Source organism: Thermobia domestica, chromosome 13, assembly GCF_964235325.1.
Source record: "Thermobia domestica chromosome 13, izTheDome1.hap1.1, whole genome shotgun sequence".
Classification (NCBI taxonomy): domain Eukaryota; kingdom Metazoa; phylum Arthropoda; class Insecta; order Zygentoma; family Lepismatidae; genus Thermobia; species Thermobia domestica.
In genome coordinates, this window is record NC_137466.1 from 94,241,757 (window position 1) to 94,264,531 (window position 22,775).

General features: G+C 34.4%; 1 protein-coding gene across 2 annotated transcripts; it reads left to right on the forward strand.

Moving 5' to 3' along the window:
• The first annotated feature begins 2 nt into the window (after positions 1 to 2).
• Positions 3 to 18,466, forward strand: LOC145668348 (EEF1A lysine methyltransferase 2). 2 transcript variants are annotated; one of them, XM_081736108.1, is made up of 6 exons: positions 3 to 160; positions 3,525 to 3,623; positions 9,093 to 9,177; positions 11,012 to 11,116; positions 13,257 to 13,491; positions 17,240 to 18,466. In XM_081736108.1, exons 1-6 carry the CDS (start codon positions 93 to 95, stop codon positions 17,332 to 17,334), a joined length of 687 nt encoding a protein of 228 aa, XP_081592234.1. In that variant the 5' UTR covers positions 3 to 92; the 3' UTR covers positions 17,335 to 18,466. The 2 variants fall into 2 exon arrangements, with proteins under 2 accessions (XP_081592234.1, XP_081592235.1); XM_081736109.1 differs by lacking the exon at positions 17,240 to 18,466 and adding an exon at positions 17,012 to 17,207 and having other exon boundaries at positions 22 to 160.
• Positions 18,467 to 22,775: the final 4,309 nt, after the last annotated feature.

A 22,775-nucleotide genomic window follows, 5' to 3' on the forward strand; every position in this document is an offset into this window, starting at 1 on the left:
CTGTGTAATTGCGCAGAAGCTTTAAAGGTCAGTGGAGATCACATTTGTTGGCATGGGAATAAGTTAAACGTAAACGTGACCGACAGATTTTTATGTGCAGTATGTCCCAGGAACCAGAGATAGAGGATTTGGAACCATCAGAATTGGGCACCCAAGAGTAGTATGTTGTTCTGTATTTTTTTTTTCAAAAAATTTAAATATATGTCACTAATACTTTTTTTTTTGGTACAAGTTTTTTTTTTTTTATTATTATTATTATTTTGAAGTAGGATTAAGGAAGATAGATATGCATCACAAATAATATTCAAGTGTTTACAGAATGAAGATCCGGGTGTAATCAGTAATTAGTGCACATTGGGGTTACTCAAACCACAAAATAATATTTTAAAAAATCGTACAGATTAAGAATATGGTACATTTGCTCAAATTAGTTTCTGGTGCAGGTCAAGTTTAGCCGCACCGTATTTGGAAAATTTACAGGTAATGTTCAGTAGTGCTTGTAAAGTCATGTTTATAAGAAATAAAAGCTAATCTTACGCTAATGGCATGTACCGTACATGAACCTATCTTCAACAATGTAATACCAATGATTTTTTTTTTTTTCAATACGTCTTACCTACATTACTTCTGTTTCATTGCCGTCCTGCACTTCTACTTGTTAATCACAAATGTGTCTTATTTCGATGCTTTGTTTGCTCTTCCCTACATGCATGTTGTATACTGGATTGCTGCGCAAAATTAATACCTTTAAAGTGTCAGGTATTACAGGCTGCCCACTATTAACAGACAACGAAAACAATGAGTCCTTACCACATCATTGCTATAAAGGATATAGCTTCGAAACTGCTAATAAAAATGAATAATCTTTCACAGATGGCAACCCCTGATTAGACCCACATGAACAAGGATGTTATAAAATATAACATCCTTGCACATGAACCTGTTTTCAACGTTATATTTTTATTTTTAATATAGGATATAGTATACGTAAGACCGTCTGAGTTCCAGAAGAAGCTGGACGCTCATACTTTTAGGGATTATTCATTGAGTATCTACGAACTTAGAAAGGGGGTAACAAACCCACTTTCATTTACTTATCCACTGATACGAAAATAAAAAAGAACGTACCTATTTGCCCTTGTACTTTATATGCTATAGCGCATTACATTATATGCAACAAGGATTTTGGTCTGCATCACGATATAAATTTAAAAATATTTAACATTTTTCGAATCGAAACCAACAAAATTTATTCTAGAAAGTAAAAATAGAATGTTAAGCACATATAATGAAGACAATGCAGTGATTTAATTTGGTAACGTATAAATATATAATATGAAGTATCCTCGCGCACGGAAGACAGGGGGTTCTCATGTATACTATTACCTTAATATACATTACCTAGAATTATTCCTTTTTCATTTCCGTTGTTTACTCTTAACTGTTAATCATAAGTATTTCTTATTTTCATGCTTCCTTTGTTCTTCACTAGATACATATTCATTTGTACTGTATTATTGCGCAAAATTAGTACTGGTACTTTCCGACTTTTAAGTGTTGCAAACTACGCAATATTCAGAAATGACGAAAATTGTGAATTCTTACTACATTCTTATAGTTCCGACTCGCACTATGAACAACACCCTGTTATAGCATGATGTAAATAAACTTCTAGAGGGGTAGTTTGATTCGGAGTCCCTTATCAAATACACCTTTCTGGAACATCAAAAATACAAAATGTATACTAAAATAATTCTTTCCTGTATAGGTTTCTACACCAGGAGATGCTTTTATTCTTTAAATATGATTTTCTTGCGCGAAATACACTCTTACTGCCTTAGAAAGTGTTTCTTAAGGGAGGGGTGGCATTAATGGTTGCAGATTGACTTTAAGGGTGCTAAATATAGCTACAGTGTGTGTGTGCACATATGGTATTAAAACTGTAGTGTATAAAACACGAATTAACGTAAAACCACAATCCAACTTGCACTAAGTGGCCACTATAATGTACGAATGCTATCTAACCGAGTCACGCAGGAGCGTATCTTGTTACTTACACTAGGGGGTGAAAATGACAGTTTGTTACTCTTCTGTTCAACTAAAGCAAAGGAAGAAGCAACAAGTTAATTTTCACGTGCTGGTGAAAAGAACTCTCCACATCTTCACTTAGTAAGATACTTTACCCACCGGTAGTACAATGCATTATTTTCAAAGCTTCTACTGAAGTTCGTCTTACATATTACGGTCTTTTTTCTTTGCGTGAGGGATTAGTCTATCACAAAGCACTACCTAAGACAAGACACACGATATTTGTTTTTATGTATTTGTGAAATAAAATAAAAGGAGAGTAGGTAGCTGTACTATGCAATTTTAGGTTTTTTTTTTTTTTTTTTTTTTTTTTAATATTAATTTTAAAATTAATTTTCTGAATGTGTTTACCTTTCTCCATTATAGAGATAGCCGTTTGATCGTTATAGTTGGAATAAATCTTCGACCATTATGTGACCGCTGTACCTTCAAGTCACGTTCAGATTTTTCCCTTACCCATTCCTTAACGAAATTTTTGTCATGCTCATTCATGACGTACTTTTGTTGTCTTGAGGTTAATTCTTCCTTCTGAAGTGTTCTCCTTTACAAAGTCGATTAAACACATCTGTTGGAAGAATAAAGTGCTCCTTTTAAGCAATGAGCTTAGATGTTCTTTGGATCTTTCAGTTACTTTGCAACACAATTGACACCTATCTCCATGATTTCAGTGTGAATTTTATTTGTGGACGTCAGAAACAAGAAACAACAGACCATCTCTCCCATTTCCACAAATTTTTGTCTTGCTCAATTACGGAATTCGCTGCTAGTTTCTTTCTTACTTTTGCACCTCCTAATTTCATTAGCAGCCTCTCCTCAGTCATATTTAAACGACCTTCAACTTAGGAGACTGTTTTTCGATTATGGATGTTGTGTACAAGGTCTTTAGTGTATCAGGAGAGAAAACAAGCAAATCCAAATTAATATTGTAATAACGCAAAGGATACACTTACAGCATAAGTGTTCAAAATGAAGATTCATTTGGTTTTTGAGTAGATCTGAGAATATGAAATAAACACGAAACATAACCGCGACTACAGACGTGTTTTAGATCGAACTGTTACTGCATGTTATCTTGAAAAGTCAGTTTTGCTAATCGCTTCTGTACAATGAGGCGAGATACCAGAATTATATATATTACGCTTAAAATAATGAATACATTAATGTCATGACTGTCAGTGAAAGTCAGCGTTAAGAACTTTCTGAAAAATAAAGAAAGAAAAGAAAAAAATAAGTTGGTTATTCCATACTTGTGATGATTCGGAGATCCACGAGTTTAATTGGTGACTCCGTTACCATTAATAAACGAGGAAGAAGTTTGTTAATATGATTTAATCGTAAGACATTTACCTACTAATTTTTCATAACCAAACAATTTGGCATATAGTGCGTCTTACTTTCGACAATGTTTTTCAAATTACTATTGTTATTGTTTTCAGCTGGGAAAAGAACTACCAACTTGAGCTCCGGAACTTCGATTCTCATGGAGATGTCGGTGAAGTATGGTTTGGTGAAGACAGCTCTTTACGTGTTGTCAGGTATGTTATTTTGAATAGATTTATGGAAGGTGTTTTACTTTCTTGGTAGATTGAGCACGAAATAACACGTACTTTTTATGTTGGTACATCCTATCTAGCAGGGTATTTCACTCTATTCATATATATATATATTCCAACATTATTAACGTCGCTATAATATACGTATATATTATCGCGACTTCAATAATATCGCAATAATACGAACGTCCCGAAAGGAAGGATCCTACTAAGTATGTATCATAAAGTAATGAAATATTTAATACTCAAAATCCCACCTTGTACCCCTAACTTTCATTGTATTTGAGTCATTATCCTCACAATATTACAATTCTCTCTAGAATCATCTTCAAGTGCAGCGATAATGCTAGCCAGAATCTAGTTAATTACCGAAACAAAGGAGTAAGTGCTCAAGTGTGTTTCACACATGAAAATGACTCATTTAATGTTTTCAACGCTGTGAGTGCACAAAGGGTAAGTTATATTTATTCCAAAATTTTGTAAGCCTGTAAACAGGTTTAAACAACTAGCAACGATGGACACAAGAAATAGTATAGTACAGGAGTTAAGGCAGACAGTTTGTTTGCACTGTGGTGAGTATATTGATGAGAGAATTGAAATATTGTGAGGATAATGACTTAAAATGGAATGGATGTTAACGGTATAAGTTGGAATGTAAAGTTTCAAACTATGTATCAAAGTGCATATTTTAGTAACTAAATATTTGGTACAATCGTTATTATAAGTAAATGCATTTTGTATTATTAATAATAAGACGGTTTTTATAGTTCACGAAGAAGCCTATCAAGGGTCTATTTTGAGCCAGGTGGTGTGTGGTGATCTCGTCGATATGCTTTTCTTTTAACTAGAAAATCGTGTATTGTCGCTTCCACTAACGTATGATTCAGCTAAGAAAAATCAAGTACCATATCCTAACCACATAGTGTGTTCAGGTACATTGATAACATTATTTTACCCTTTACAAACTTCTTTCTTGATTAATTTTTCAATCGCTGTTATAAATCAAAGTAGTGGCGTATCCAGAATTTTATAAAGACCGGGAAGATAAAACACTCAATCTCTCATGCCCTTTCAGGACAAGCGTGAATTTTGTGTATATATAGTGGACTCTATTAACCCCCTATCTTCCGAGAAATATGTCGAGTTGTTTTCGTTATCTGCCGTACTTAGTGCTCCACACCAAGAATAAACACACATACACTAATAAGGAATATAGTATTGTAATTCTTTTTCATTTTTTTCTGAATACACCTAGACTGTAAATAAGGCCGTATCCAAAAGTGCAAAGTTCACACTTTGAGCATGCAAGCTCGAAGTGTACAATTGGAGTGCTAGATAGTGTACACTTTTGATCCTCACTTCGTTCCAGCACCTCATCGTGGAGAACGTGAAGAAAGGAGAATTTCACGTGCTGGAAAAAAAAAAAATCACAAATATTTTCAGATGAATGACTTTTCGGTTACGTTGAAAATAAAAATATTGTGCAGATTGACGATGTGGAACAACCACGAAGTGATTTATAAAAGTGTGTTTTTTCATTACAGATGCTAAACAGAGGTTGTTTTTGCTTGCCACACCTGCTAATAGTTATTATTTCGCATCTTTCATGCGCAGATTAGTAAGAGCGGAGTGTAAAGGCAATGATTAATACATATTGCGCATGTCAAACAAACTCGTAATAGCATATAAGCCATCAAACTGTTAGTGATATTCTGTTTTATTAGGCATGCTTGCGCAATTGAAGATTTCATAAACCACCGGGAGGGGGAGGGCGCTGATGACACTGCTGCAGGCACTATTTACAAACAGTATGACTTAACTTCTTAGGCCTTAAAAGTAACTTAGGAAATTCATTGTGAGCGAAGGCAGGGAACTAGCAAGAGCGTTAGGACGCTGAAGGTACTGAAGAGAGCCCTGTCTACAACAATTGTGGCACAAAACGACTTCGGGAAATACATAATGTATAAGGTCATAGACAGTTCATCTTGTGTATTATCGCTTTCTCTACGGTGGATTACACAATAGTGACATCTCACTTATGCTGTTTCTACCATATTGCGCTAATAATTAAGTTGCTCCTTCTTTGTAAATCTATAGATTTTACCCGTAAATCTTCGAAATAGTGTACCCCTATTCCTAATCTGCACCAAAAGTTAATACTTACAATGATAAAAGGAAAGAAGTGATGTAATTTAACAATATAACGACCAGAATTTAGAGGAAAATCTATTAAGATTTTTGAGGTAGAACAGTCTAACAATATACTAATATAATTTAAGTAACAATCTAAACTTTAACTCTCAAAAATCGAAGTAACAAAGAAACCGAAACTAATGCCAGTATGTTTTCTGTAATTGCTAATTTTATTTATAGAAAATCAAATTAATTTTATCCTAAAGACTTACGAGAAGATACGGGAGGGATCTCGCATGTATATGTGAATTCTACAAACTGAGATATAATATAAACAAACATCTGCAAGAACTTCTTTCGCAGCTTCAAAATTATGTTCAAATGGCAATGATTGATATACTAAAATCAACTTTTCATTGAATGTCTCACAACAAAATGGTTACTGTTTGAAAACTTGAAAAGGTGGTTATATGAAGTTGACACCTCAGTTATAACTATATTGGAAAAACGGAGAATTATACTAATAAATGAATCATCATCATAGGTATCCTGCCCTTACTGGCAGGTCACTTGCAGCAGCTGAGAAGCTTCCATGCTCCACGGTCCTCCGCTAACCTGTTCATCTTTACGTATTATCTTTCTGTTTTTATATCATCCGTTAATTGTAGTCTCTTTCGCCCCCTCCCTCTCTTTCCCGCCACCATACCCTCTAGGACGTCCCTCATAATACAGTTTCTTCTTTGGCAATGTTCCAACCAGTTTCTTTTCCTCTTCTTAACAATATCTAAAAGTGTTCTTTTCTCCCTCACCATTTCTAACACCCTCTTATTCGTTTTTCACTCGACCCAACTAATTCCCTTCATTCTACTTCACACCCACATTTCGAAGGCTTTCAGTCGATTTTCATCACCTTTACGTAATGTCCACGTTTCCGCCCCATACAGTACAACACTCTACACGAAGCATTTTATGAGTCTTTTTCTCAACTCTTTCTTCAAGGTCCCACAAAACAGACTTTTCTTCCTCCTAAAGGCTTCTTTCGCCATTCCTATCCTTGCTTTTATTTCATGTTCGCATTTCATGTCATTACTAAAGATATCGAAAACTATTCACTTGTTCTATTTTCTCCCCTCCCGCTTTTATATTTGACACAGACCTCTTCGTTCCAATCACCATGGCTTTTGTATTTCTAACATTTATTTTCATCCCATATTCTTCAAAGCCCATCCTCAGGTTTTCTAACATTTTGTTGATTTCCTTTTCAGATTCTGCAATAAGCGCCTTATCGTCTGCAAATCTTATGCATCTAATCGTTCTACCTCCGGCTCCTACCAAAATGCCGTCATCATCATGTAAACTCTTTTTCACTATCTCTTCTAGATAGACATTCAATAGTATTGACGAGAGGCAGCAGCATCCTTGTCGAACTCCCCTTCCAATTGCACTCTCTTCCGTCAGTTCTTCCCCTATCTTAATGCTTACTTGTTGATTCATGTATAAGTTTCTTATGAGTCTTTGATCTTTCCATTCCAACTCTATCTTCTTTAGAACTCCCAACAACAATTCCCAATTCACGCGGTCAAAAGCCTTTTCTAGATCAATAAATATAATATACACTTCTTTCCCTTTTTCTATAAATCTTTCACCGATCACCCTTAATAATCCAATAGCATCTCTTGTGCCCTTGCCTCTTCTGAACCCGAACTGCTCTTCCTCAACATCTTTATTTGTTCTTCCATATAACCTTCTGTTCAGTATTCGGAACAGAATTTTAGCTATATGAGATATGAGACTAATAGTTCTATAATCCTCACATCTCTTTTGGTTCGATTTCTTAGCCATCGGTATCATGATCGTCTTCAGGAAGTATTTTGGCCACTCTCCTGTTTCATGTATTTCATTGCATAGTCGGAACAATTCTTTCTTTCCCTTATCTCCTATATTTTTTATGAATTTGATTGGTATGTTATCTATTCCGGTTGCCTTTCCATTCCTAATCTCGGATATAGCCTTTTCAAACTCATCCCAAAGAATACTAAATCCTTTATCATCCTCGCCTACTTCATTTTCTACTTCAACATTGAGGCTACACGGTCTATCCCTACTCTCATATAAGTCTTCAATGTATTCTTTCCATCTTCCTATGACCTCATTTCTCTCGCTGACTACCTTCCCCATTCTTCTTTTCTACTGCCATCGTAATACCCCCTTGTTTCCTCCGAAATTCCATAGATTTCATAACCTTATACATTTCCTCATATTTCCCAACTTTTTCTAATTCTTCTATGTCCTCGCATTTTCTTTTGTGAAACTCTTCCCTCGCTCTGTCTGTTTCTCTCCGTAATTCATTATTTAATTTCATGTACATCTTTCTGCCCTCTTCTGTATCAACCTGTTTCCACGTCTTCCTTTCTCTCATTTTCTGCAGCATCTGCTCTGTAATCCATGGTTTCTTAGCCGTTTTGTGTTCGCGGTAACCTACTTGTTTCTTGTGTTCTCACCGTGCGTTACTACCTGCGCCTATTCTTTCCTCGTTTGAATATTTATCTTCGAATTTTTCAACGAAGAGATTTCTTATTTCTTCGTTTTTCGACTTTGTGGCAGTGTTTATTTCATTCATTTACAAATAAAGAACATAGAGAAAACCTCAGCAGAATGTAAACGTATTTTTAATAATCGCGGAACTGTATAGGTGTCCATCAAGTCTCACGTCAGTATGACGAAAAGGAATATTCATATTAAGACTGATAGAACATATTTTCGACACCAAATGCAACGACTCTCCAATATCGCATCTTTCGAAACTCTAAAAAGGTACAGAACATTGGTAATGAAGGGCAACCTGCATAGAATATAGAGTAACATCATTGACACCTTCACTGTCATCACCAACCACAAAAGGAGCAGCACAGTGGTTTTAAAGTATCTTCACTTTGGTGAAACCCACATGAGAACTTTCAAAACTCTTCTGTTTATGTTCTCCTTTAGCCTAGCCGACATAATCGTGGGACGTAAAACTCAAAGATTTCATTTCATTTTTTCTTCTGTTTATGTGTGAATTGTTGTATGTGTCCTATTCATTCTATCTTCACTAACTCCTGGCTTTATCCGTGTATTGATAATGTTGCAAACCAAGGCAGAAAACATTTGATGATTGACGGTTGTTCGGTAAATCCACAACACAATGAAAGAAAATTAAGGTAAATTCTTTTAAGTTTGTAACTCAGCTATTTAAGCGGCTTACATCAATAATGTTAATAGGATTGTTAGTGAATAATGTGGTTATTTATAATTCCTATCTTTTTTTTCCCCTCCTAGGTGGTTATGTTCCAGTGATCGAGTAAAAAGTGACGATAAAATCGTTGACGTGGGCTGTGGAAATGGCATGATGTTAATTGAACTGGTAATCCTTGTTCTTTTCTAGTTTTTGAGCATTATAACTGGCGCAAATCAAAGGCGCGTTGCTTAAATGATCTTGTTGTAGTGATGTAGCGCTTACCTCTGTTGTTTTAAAGCATTCCAGCATCTATACCAGGGACTGTTAGAACTGTGGTGGACAAACACATGAGTTTACTCATCGCACTTGATCATTCTAGCATAATTCATGTAAATGTATAATCCTTGTTTTTTAATGAGTGAGAATGGAAATAAAATCAAAACAATATAATAATAATAATAATAATAATAATAATAATAATAATAATAATAATAATAAAACGTACTGGACTAATTTAAGAAGTGTTTAAATGCTGGGGTAAATCCAACTTTCCATATTTATATATTCATACTCTCTATCGGTGCGCTGTGTTTTCGAAATCAGTAATGATTTCATATTTTCTGCGGGAAAAACTTTGAGTATAGTAGGGTGAACAGTAGTACTCTTAAATACTAGTAATCCACGTTCACCAAAAGAGCATACTAGCCACTAGGCCAGCTGAAAGGCCAATTGGTAAAGATATTTCTTTATGTATTAATGAAAGAGGAAACAACCGATTGTTTATACGCACCAGATCCTCTGCAGATATGAATTGTATACCACACAAAGAGAGAAAAGTGACTGACTGTACCGGGACCTCCGGCATACCGTGCTGATCGGCATCGGCATGGTATGCCGGAGGTCCCGGGTTCGAGTGTCGGCTCAGTCAATCACTTTTCACTCTTTGTGTGTTATAGATATTTCTTTAGTTTACAAGCTAGTGAAAAGAAAAGAAGGGTTCCAATACTGAAACAAATTCAAATTTAAATCCAGTGGACTCACGAGTTACGAACCCTTGGCTTACGAATAATATTTTAGGATAAGAATCCACACAGACATCTATACCGACAGTTCCACGCACCCGGGAATGCTAATGCTTTTGCTGTAAACATTATTTGTCTGAGTTCTATGTTCAAAAACTACTTTTTGTTCATTATTTTTTGGCCATCAAACTGTTTTGTTTAATTTAGTGTGACTCATTTGTCTTTCAAAAGGATAGTGTTAATTTCATTCTGTATTCTTCATCACAGAAAAACACTAAAATGTAAAAAATAATAAATAAAAAATAAAAATAAAAGAAATTCACTACCATGTCTCTGTGGCTAGAACGGATTAATTGTATTTACATTAATTTCTGTGAGAAGAAATAATTTAGATCTGTGAGCATTTCGGTTTAGGAACAGCGTTACTGAATGGATTAAGTTCATAACTCGCGGGTTCACTAAAGGACCTAAAGTTTGAATATGCCAAAACTATAAAATTGCAAGGAAACCATCGGAAATAATAGTACAATATTTTCAAAGACTCTTTAATGTAGAACTTTGTTTCTAATGAATCTAACCATAAAATAGTAGTATATTTATATGGTCATATTTCCAAATGTATTTTACTGTAGAAATGTGACACCAGTATATCACAACCGAATTGATTAGCAAGTATAAAAATATCAGTATACTATGCATGCTAAAGATCTATCAAGAAATTTCATTTTAGAGTAATAATAATTTCAGATTTATCATCACTGAGAAGTAAACTAGCAGCACGTAGGTGTCTATAATAATTAACTGATTTGTTTATCAAGATCAAACACTCTTAATAACACTATTTGTTTCTTTTAATAATATACTGTAAATGTTAAGAAATCACTAAAATGGTGATTTGTGTCTATCTTAATAATGGTAACTCGAAACTTAGAAATACAACTTAGTTCATCTTATTTTTTGCATTTTTAATGAAATATGCGTGTTATTTTGATTTTAAGGCTCGGGAAGGATTCACGGATCTGACTGGCTTAGACTATTCTCCTGCAGCTGTTGAGTTAGCTAAACGGGTCGCGAAATCACAAGATGTCTCCATACACTATGAGGTACGTGCTAATGAAGCTAGTGATACCGATGTTGCGTTGGTTGGTTAGTTTTATTTTGAGTTTGTCTCTTTCAGCATTGAGGCTATATAAGGCATAGACAGGTTAACGTGAGATCCGAATCTACCTGGGATCAAAGGCAGATCTCCCATTCCGAAGGCGAGTATGCTGCTATATTGCTGTATGAGTTACTTTTGTTTATATATATATATGTATATATAGATAGATATAGATATAGGTAGGTAGATAGATAAAGCTGACATATACATCAGTTCACCTTGTAATTTAAAACTATTTACTAGCAAATGAGAATTAAAAATGTATCTAAAATATACAGTGTACTTATCTTTGAATCGCTTTACTATCTTCCATTTATTCTCTATAATTCGACCCTCTCGGGGAAATTGTGGGAGGGGGGGGGGGGAAGTCATGATCGCAATCTTTTTATATTTTGATGGCTGGCCTGGAAAAGCTTGTACAACTTTTCGACCGAGTGTCCCCACCGTAAATCAAACCTGGGACCGCTCGTACCAAAGGCGAGAGGTTAGCGACTTTACTACGTAGACCACTCGAAGTGGATTTCAATCATATTACCCTCGATTAAAATGCGAATATTAAGGAGATATGGGAGAAGGTCAACATTTATGCCAAAAATTGATATCTCACGAGTCCCTAAAATTAGAAAAATGAAACTGTATATAAACTCCTCAATAAAAGTAAGCGGACACGTGTCTCAACATTTTTTTGCAAATTTCTGTTATAAATTGCGGGGTTACTTGCTATATTTTCTCGCCAAATTGAAAGCAACGTTGTCCGTCGTTTGTTAGCGCATCACGGAAAAACTCCTGAATAGTTTGAAATTAATTTTGGAACACAGTACCTACCTCAATTTGACTTTTTATCATGTCATTTTATTCAAGGGTACGAAGGTGGTTCAAAATTTATGTCAAAAATAGTCTCTCTTATGCGTTTTTATAATTAGACTTTCATTGAAACGCGTATTGTAAGAGGAAGAAAGCAGTTTAAATATTTGCTATAAACGTATTCTTCCCGTCCGAAGAACGAGCATTTCGGCTGGTGTTAAAATATTAGAATTTATTTTCCCTTAGTACATTTACAAGAAACTTCAGCAATGACTTGCAATAAGTAGAAATGTTAAATTAAGAAGTTTTCATGTTGAGAAATATTTGTTGCATCTAACAAGATGTTCCGTCACGATTTTTTTTTAATGTGGTCACTATATTGATACCATCACTAAATCAAGTAAAACGGAGAATATGACTTAAAGACTATAGTAATGGTTATAATTCCAGAAAAAAATGCTGCCAACTTTTGTAGAAGAAATTGCTTAAATCATAGGTGAGTAATCACCAAAATGATATCAAAATAAACAAATCCTTCTTCCAGAATTATAAAAATTATAGTAATTGAGGTGCATTATCATCGGAAAAACATTATTAGAAATCGGGCGTGGTATGGAAATTGGAAATCGGAGTAGGAATTGCACCGCATAGCTTTCCTATGTTTCACAATTCTCGAGTTAAATATACCGTGATTTGTCTGACCGATAATTTATTTCGGCGAATTCATGTAAGCAAACCACCACAGCCAAGCAAGGTATGAACATAGCACATCCAGTATTCGTTTCTTAAAACATTTCGAGAAACTTCGGCTCCCTTTATCGGCCAAATGTTTAAAAGATAGAAGTATATGTTAATGAATTCACATAACGATACAAAATATGTCTTCCCGTGATGGAAAATTCTGAGTTAAAGGTAGTTTACAACAAGATGGCCAGCAGTTATTCTTGCAGAAAGGACTAAAGAACACTTAAGTAGTTCTTCAAGAGCCCATAAAAATAAATATTAGAAGTTTGGAGATTAAATTATTTGCATATTTACACATTCATCGAAACTCATATAATATGAACTAAATATGTTTGAGATTGTGTCCTGTGAATAGTTGTTAAATCCTGTCCAACTTAGAAGTTTTCGTTGGAGAAGCCATGTTAGATGCTTCCTATTTTAATGTTATTTACTAAAAAGTTTTAGTTTCCTCAGATAGTAGACTAATAGTAACAATAGCTAGTTTCATAAAAGTAATTTAATAAAGCAAAGAGATTTCTTCATCTCTATTTTTTCAGGTAGTTGACATATTAGAAGACTTATCCAGAACCTCATCCGAGGCTCTACGAAAGAAGTATTCTGTTGTTGTAGACAAAGGCACGTACGATGCGATTTGTCTTCATCCGGAGAATGCCAAGGAGAAAAGAGTACAGTATATTTGTAATATGTGGAATCTTCTTATAGCGAATGGACTTCTAGTCATAACTTCGTGTAATTGGACGGAAGAAGAGTTGCTGAAACAATTTGAAACAAGTAAGGTTTTCATATATTTTGCATAATTTTTATGGAGATATCTGTAATTACATGATTTAAAATTTTGGCGTTCCATCGCTGTTTTATTTGTTTTAGCTGACATTTCAGAGGTTACTGACTTCCTTTATCATCAGAGTTGCACTAATTTAGGAAATTTTTGTAATTCCTTGTGATATAATTTTCATTGTTATATGTTTATATTTCAATATATAAAACTCAAATATTGTTACAATTTTCAGTTTAATTCAAATTTTAATATTAGGAGTTTTCTTAATTATTATTTTCTTTCTTTTTCTTCACATTTTTCTATTCTAATAAAATGTTCCACATTTCACGCAATTTTATTTCTATTGCTTCTTTTAATCTTTTAAATCCATAGCAGATTTGCATATAACTGACGCATTTTTCATACTTTCTTAGCGCAAGTTAAGGTAATGCTGACTTCTCTGATTGATGTAATCGTATATGTCTTGTATACCTGTTACATCTGGTCTCCATTACACGTCCCGTTTGTCCAATGTATGTTAGGCCACATTCACATGGGATTCTCCTACGATGTGTAATCGTTCTTAATGTTTCGCAGAGTGAAGTATTTATTTGATTTTTAAAGGTGGCATGTGAATTGTTATTCCATATTCATTCAAGAAACGATTTATTTTATTAGATGTATAGTGAGTGAAGGCTATGGATGCTATTTTTTTTATTATTTTTTTAAGCCCTTTCTGAATTTTGCCCTCTTGTTAACTTATTGGTAATTTTGTTAAACGTTAGTTAAAATAAATAAAATACGGATTGAACGCCTAAGTTTATTTTAATTTTCTAGGTATCTGCTAGTATTTTTTAATTTTTCTTGTCTAATTTACTTATTTATATATTATTATTATTATTATTATTATTTATGTACTTTTGTCTTTCAATGATGTCTTTGAGAAAGGAAACATGATCATAATCACTAATTACCTAGTTAAGTGAACTAGCTGAACTAGTTTGTAGAGAGCACCTCAAAATAACTTTAAGGAAATCCCGTGTTGAAAGTTTTCTGTGAAAATTGAGTCCATCACTGGATTTGGCGACCCAGCTAGTATGGTTTCATTGGTTGTTCATCATATTTTTAAAGTGTATTTTATTTGTTCATCATATTTCTCTCTTCCAACATGGAATACTATCTTGGACCTAACGCTAGCTATATATATATATATATATATATATATATATATATATATATATATATATATTTGGTCTAGGAATTAATTCGTGCGGTTGGTACGCACACATTGAAGCTGTAGTACAAACACAAAATACATAAATACCTTAAGAAAAATATTGTCCATCGCTAGCCACCACTTTCGCCCATCTGTCAGGCAATGTACGGATTCCGTGGCGAAAGAAGTCCTCATTCTTGGAAGCGATTCAGTCAGAGACCCATGTTTCGATATCTTCTGAAGAAGTAAACCGCTGTCCAATCAAATCGTTGTTCATGCAATCGAACAAGTAGTAGTCCGAAGGAGCAACGTCTGGTGAATACGGCGGGTGGGGTAAAACTTCCCATCCGACATTTTCTAAATAGGTTTTGACCGGTTTTGCGACATGTGGGCGAGCGTTATCATGTTGAACAATAAGTTTATCATGTCTGTTCTCCCATTCTGGTCGTGTTCTGGCCAGAGCTTGCTTCAAACGCATTAATTGTCGTCGATAACGTTCTCCATTCATAGTTTCACCCGGTTGCAGCAGCTCATAGTACACCACACCTTTCATATCCCACCATATGCACAGCATAACCTTTGCACAGTGAATATCTCGTTTTGGTTGTGATGGACCTGGTTCACCTGGTTTCACCCAGGCCTTTTTACGTTTAGGGTTCTCGTAATGGATCCACTTCTCATCACCCGTAATAATTCGATGCAGAAACCCCTTTCTGCGCTGTCGTTGAAGCAGCAATTCGCAAATGGTTTTTCGTCTTTCAACGTCTCTGTCTTTCAATTCATGTGGAACCCAATGTGACATCTTTTGAATCATTCCCATGGCTTTCAAGCGTTTGGAGACTGTTGTTTGATCAACGCCTAATGCTGCTGCAAGTTGTTCCTGAGTTTGACACGAATCCTGCTCGAGCAATGCTGTCAATTCTTCGTCTTGAAATTTTTTTGGCTGTCCAGCTCGCTCTTGGTCTGCCAAGCCGAAATCACCACTTCTAAACCGTGCAAACCACTTCTGACACGTTCGCTCAGCTAGAGCATGGTCACCGTACACTTCCACCAAAATACGATGACTTTCAGTCGCACTTTTCTGCATGTTAAAGTAATGCAGCAGGACACCCCACAAAAACACTTTATCAGGCACAAATTGCGCCATGTTCACTTAACTACAAACTGGTGTTGTTGACGCTTTAATCCACTGCCCTATACTACGAACGATACGCGATGACAGGGGTTTGCAACACATGTGTGGATACACGGAACTGTGGGACGCTCCGTTCGTTGCGCCATCTCTTGTCCACCCGCACGAATTAATTCCTAGACCAAATATATATATATATATATATATATATATATATATATATCGGTTTATATACGCATTAAAATTTAGATTAAGCATATTTACGGAGACATTGTATTTAAATAGGCCCCTTTATTTATAAACTTCCTCTTTTATTGAACTGTACCCATCTATCACAGATACATATTATCTTGTTGATCACCCTTCAGCTGAAAGCAAAGTCTTAACCGTTGGGTGTTGAATTAACGATTTTCGTGATTTCAGTCTGAGATATTTTTGTCCATTCTTGACGCAAACATTGGAGAAATTCTTCACGGAGTTTTGTGAGGGTACCGTCTGATAGTACGAACTACAATAGCCCAGGCATGTTCATTTGGGTTCGTATCCGGGAACTGACTGATCCATGGCTGTTTTTTTTTTTTTTTTTTTTTTTTTTTTTTTTTCACTATTTCTGGTTCATTTCTTGGAAGTCTCTGCTGGCTCATTTCTAGGTGTTGTGTAATGTCTGCAGCCTTGCACTTGGGATTTTGTTCCATATACACCTTGTGGTAGCCCACAATTGACATTGCGTTGTGCCTGGACGGCCAAAACTTGTACCCTTCGTTTCCTTTTAATGCTTTTTAAACTAGGTAATAGTCCTATTGATAGTGGATAGTGATGTTTGATGGTTTGGGTTGGATTGCACCAACTTTGCTTTGTCTCACTATCCGACCACATTCAAAATCATTCGACTCCTCGACTTCTTTGGATCGCGGTACCGGTCTTTTTTTTTCTTTTTTTTCTTTTTTATGGGATCTTCACTATTCACACCTGGAATAATAAACAAATTATGACCATTACATTTCGTTACTTCAAATCACTGCATTTCATTATATTGCAGGGTGACTATATTTTAAAGATATGTCTCTGTACCTTTAGGCGTGCATGATGAAGTAGGACATTTATAGAGAAATGATTATATGTTGCAACAGAATTACTGTCTCTTAAATGTTTTAATGTAGCTCATCTTTTTTTATGGCCGTAGCAGGTTTTCAATGCAAATGAAGATTTGGAAACAAATAAGTATAAAGAGGGCTGGATTTGCTTCAGAACAAGAATGATGGAATGTAAATTATTCATAAGTGAACATCAGAAAGTGAATCATGTTTTGGCATGCCATAGACAACTCTTTCATATACGATATTAACTGCCTTACGATGGCAGTAATATTATTTTGGCATGAATAGTAAATCGTATCATTTCTTTTTCTTTGCAGAATTTAAGTTACTTCATATTATTCCTACTCCGACATTCCAGTTTGGTGGAAAAATTGGTAGTATTGTAACTTCGATTGTACTACAAAAGATCTAGAAGTAAAATCAAGACACATTTAAAATAAAATCATCTCAATCAATACGCTTCTTAGCCTTGATTCAGTATAACTGCACAATATGTGGCTTTATCTATGTGATATTTATGTTATGAATATAACAGATGTATTTATATATGTATTTATATTGAGAGATGAAGTTTTTCATGGATATAACTGATGCGTGAGAGTCTATTTCATAATGTTAATTAGTAGAACGTAAAAGCTCTACGTATTTGATCTTAATGAACAGCAAGGAAGAGAGTATAATTCTTTTGTTCCATCAAACTTGTGTTTTCGTCTTCTTGAGTAAATATGATGCTCTATGACGCATTTTCGTTGTAGAAAACAAAATAGTAACTTGTAAATACGTTCTGTTCTGAAGCTTGGGGAGTTTGAAAGTTCGCTAATTTATTTTATTCTTTCGTGGAGCGTAGTTGAAATGAGTGGCTTTATCAAGATCAGACTAAGAACAAGAAAGGAGTGTGATATCATTGCGATACACATACTTGTTGTAAACAACCAGCAATTAAGGTTATACGCACCCGATACATGTACTTCTTTTCAATAACCTCAGATGAATTAACTAATTAAGATGTAGTTTTCAGTCCTTTCCAGAGAATAATGTAACTTTCCACAAGTTCTTCCTAATAACGGAGTGGCATTCATTTTTGCACTCTGAACGCTTGATTCCGAATTTAATTGTTTGTGGGATCCAGCGTTAAACTGTAGATTCTGTCTGATCTTAACTCTGTACTTAAAAGGAATGTTAAACTTTAATCAAAATCAAGATTAGTCGTATGTTTCAAAGATACTGACTAAGGAGCATACCTGGAAAAGTTTATATATATATATATATATATATATATATATATATATATATATATATATATATATATATATATATATATATTCATGAATTTGACTGACTGATCGACTGCTCGTTTATTATAGTATTTCCATTCGAACTTTTTGACTCCCATAGTTCTAAAACAGAACGCTTTGCAACTCATGGTGGTGAAGAGTATTCAATCATGTATGTATTTAACTGTGTTTAGACACACCTGTTATGTTCGCTATTTATCTTTTATATAATAAACGGATATTAAACCTGATTAAAAGATTTTACTTTGTAAATACCCTCAATTATAATCTGTTGTATTTGGTATAAATGATGTGCATTCAATAATGCAATATCATTTTTTTTTTTTTAAGTCAATAACTAGGAAGGGACATTGCTAGTAAAGGTTGTATGAGTTGTACTTAAATGATGATAAAAACAGTGGGAACTCTTGAAGAAAGTCATATCGGTTAAAGATTACTTTTATAGCTACAAGCTAATGAAAGAAAACTTATCTAATTTTCTAATTCTTTTCTGTCTCTCAAGAGCCGCCACTGGATAGAAGTGAGTAAATAATGTGAGAGAAAGAGTTAATCTACATACAAAAGAGAACATACGTTTTGTGAGACCCCATCATTACGCTAAAACTGTTGGGATCATTTTCGGTACGATAACTAGTCGTCACGTGTGGCATATTATAGGCATAACATCAGGGAGATGAAACGTGTATTTCTTCTAAACCAATGGATTTGAATGGGCGATTTAAATATGTCAAACAGAGATGAAGTTCTTTTTTCCGGACCAGTCTGTGGACAAGTAAAACAATTAGTTTGTGAGGATTTTTTTGATACACAGAGTTGGAATATCTCATTCATTTGCATTCGCTTTGGACTCAATCTCTCAATGGATCGGTAAGAGAGGAAATTTTCAGTTATCTTGTCTTTCTTATGAAGCGTCGAACGTAATTGGTTCTTTTGAACCGAATTATATATGAAGCTTTTTCACTGCCGAAAATGGGAATCTCTCATTCATTTTATATGAATTCAATATAGAAAACGCAACGAGTTGAGGGAATACAGAATATTGTTGTAGGTAACATTTGTTAGTATTTAAGTGTATAAGTAGCTTTAAATCTCCGGGAGTAATGGCAGTGATTCTTCCCAGTACTATATTTCTTCGTAGATGAAATACCAGTCTGTCTTCTAAGTAATAAAAGATAAACTATACCAATGAAAGGAACTGTACTTCTACTTATCAGGAAAATGCCACGATGGTACCTAACATGATAATCCCAGGGCCTTCTTTCCCCATTCCTTTCTTCCTCTCCAGTGGACATTTCCTTTGTGACCGAAAGTTTTAATTTACTGATTCCATCGTGTAGAACTTAGTCTTAAATATAACACACATAAAAGAAATTAAAAAAACTCAAAAAAAGTTTCGTAGTCACGGAAATACAAAGCGCTGCTTACTTCATGGTAACAGAAACAGACTATTTGGCGCGACGTCACGTATCCGGCCCCATTCTGAGCCTCACTGAAAGCTTCAGCGGATTCATTTATATTGCAGTTGGTAACTGTAAACTACAAATAAACTTCGTGGAATAGTAAAAGGAAAGTTACAAAATAAGTAAAATACTTACTGTATATAAAAATAACGTGTCAATAAGACCTATTCGCGTAGTATAAAATCATCTATAATGTTCTATCATTACAAATGTTTTAGATATATATCAGCAGGATTATTTTATTATATTAGACCAGGATTAAGATTCGAACTACTTCAAGTTCAAATTAGAAATAAATTATGCAGATTGAGGTTGAGAATATTCAGGCCACCAGATTATAGTTACGATTTATTTTCAATGATTTGAAAGTCAATAATTTATTTTCCATTGCTGCGTATATATTTCTCTTACTCTTAATAGCACACATTAAAAATTAATGGGTATACATATTATTATGAATGTAGTGAATGTCATTGCTATTATACTACGGCTACAAATATGCATTTTCTGCACCAAAAAGCCTTTAACGCTTTTTAAAAAGTTAGCCCTACACTACATTCTCTAAATCGTTTCTGCCAATTACTGTACATATTAGTAATTTATTACAACCCACTATTGCTATAACTAATCCTATCTTAATGATATAAACACCCATATTATATAGTACGTTTACTATATTTCCATAGGGAAAATGCATTCGTAGTCACCGTGGTGGTTTGGTGCCGAAGAAAGGTATAGCAAACAGAGGCATAGTAGTAGTACAGATGGTTAGACTGCTGAAAGAGCATCATGAACAAGAACAATGCTCGAAAATTTTTCTTCTGATCTAGGCGCCAGTTTTCAGAACGAGACACCATAATAATACAAATACAATTTGATATATTTTGGATTTAAATTATGTAAAAACAAACTTTGTATTTCCAGGCGCCATATCTACCTATATATATTTCGTCAGCTCTGATTGTAAGTAATATTTGGAATGTGATAGTATACTTGCAAAGATTGGATCGTGAAAGTATTGCGTTTTGCAAGTTTCTGAAAAAAATCAGAAAAACAAATGCTTGAAGAGTTAAAACCCTTTGCTTGAGTTTCGTTAGTATGGATTGATTTCCCTTATATTTCTTCACTCACTGTCTCCCTTAGCCTAACCGGCATAACCGTGGAACGTAAAACTCAAAGATTTCATTTTTCTTCACTCACTGGAACAGAATATTGTTTATTTTACTCGTCATGACATATTACAAGCGTTCGTACTCATTCAGTAATCATGGGACATGGTGGATAAGTGGTGGAGTGTTCACCTCTGGTACTAGGAGTCCCTGGTTCAATACCAGACCATGCAAATTTACAGTGAGCAACATCGTGTGCGTAAGTTTTCTCGCAGTTTTGTTATTTCCTTCCATATTACCATTCCACCAATTATTTTATAATCATTCACGTTTATTTATCATCCGTCTCCCTTGCTCTACAGGATGTAAACATGGGACGTGAAACTAGAAATTTCATTTCGTTTCATTCAGGAATCAACTCATTAGAACTGGTTTATTATCATTATTGTGCTGATATATCTGTTTTTTGATTTAAATATCAACTCATGTGTTCAAAACACTTCAGTCGATCTCTAAATTTTTTCCATAAATAACTACTTACCAAACTCTTATCAAATACGTCAGTTCTATACATTTTATAGTCTAATATAAGCCATTTACGTGTGTTTCATTGGCAAAGGGAAACAATAGTGAAATATTATTAATGTGTAAAGTAGTTTGACAATACTAGAGAATTCTCAGAAAGCTCATAGACACGATTATCATCATCAAGTTTGTGCATGCTACGAGTACTATTGAATTCAGTGAAGAATATATATTATTTTTACTTGGGAAAATGCTTTCTCCGGGATAAACTTCCTCGGGCTCCTCCCTTTAATTCATTCTTTATCGAATTTACGACGAACATGCATACCAGAAATTAGTACTACTATCAAATTACCGTGCTTGTATATTTCTGGTTTTTTTCTTTAATATGTATAAGATTTTGCTTCGTAAGGTTGACTGGTGACCCAAACGTGAGGACATTAAGTAGTGTATTATCTTAGGCTTAAAACAATGCCCATTTACGTAACGGTATTATTATCACAACAGCCTTCGTGTGCTTTTGCTTTTACGTTAGCTTATATTACAGCTTTTAAGAGAACTGCTAAAACTTCAATGAGTACGTATGTTCATAAACACTGATTGTGTTGTACTGGTAAGAAAGAAAAAAAAAGCACTGGTTACATATTTAAGTGGCTTAGTAAATTCAATGCATTGACTCGTATTATTGAATAATAATATATGTTAGATATTTGGTAGTATAATATTCCAAATTAGTACACTACAACTTTGGCCTTAGATATTCATAAATAGAAAAGTAGTTTACTTTTTAAAGAAGCCTTAAATTCTCTTTCTTTTAATCATTTGGTTTGCTAGCAAAGTCGTACACACTTGAAAAAATATGCATCGTCTCTTTCTCTAATCCGTTTCCGTACTAAGCGGCGCAGGTAGTTTTCCTTGAACCAACAGATGGCGAACAAACATGGCGGTTATTGTTTAAGCGCCCGAGTAACAGACTGAAATTCAATCGCAAATTTCGACTAGTTAGAATCAATGTTTTCTGTAAGGAAGTGTTTTCTGTAATCAACTATCTCTGAAATATTTTATAGCACAAAAAATAAAAACACTGGAAGTGTTCAGTGTGATCAAGGGACGTTATCCCTCATATGTAACAGGCTAACATGAGATATATATATATATATATATATATATATATATATATATATATATATATGCCGAAAGCCCAGATACCTAATTCCTAATCTCCCTGAACTTGCGGGAAACGTGTAAAGTATTGCGTTCTGTTGGTTTTATCAAATATGAACAGTTGCGACACAGAAGATCTGTACCTCCTTCCATATTTTCTTCTCAATAATTCTCGAACAATAGACGAATGTGAGTACATTTACCTTGAAGCTGTTGCATACATATTTAATATTGGAAAAAATATTCTTACCTTGAATCCCGAAAATGAGAATCACAACATACATTTCAGGTCCTTTCTAA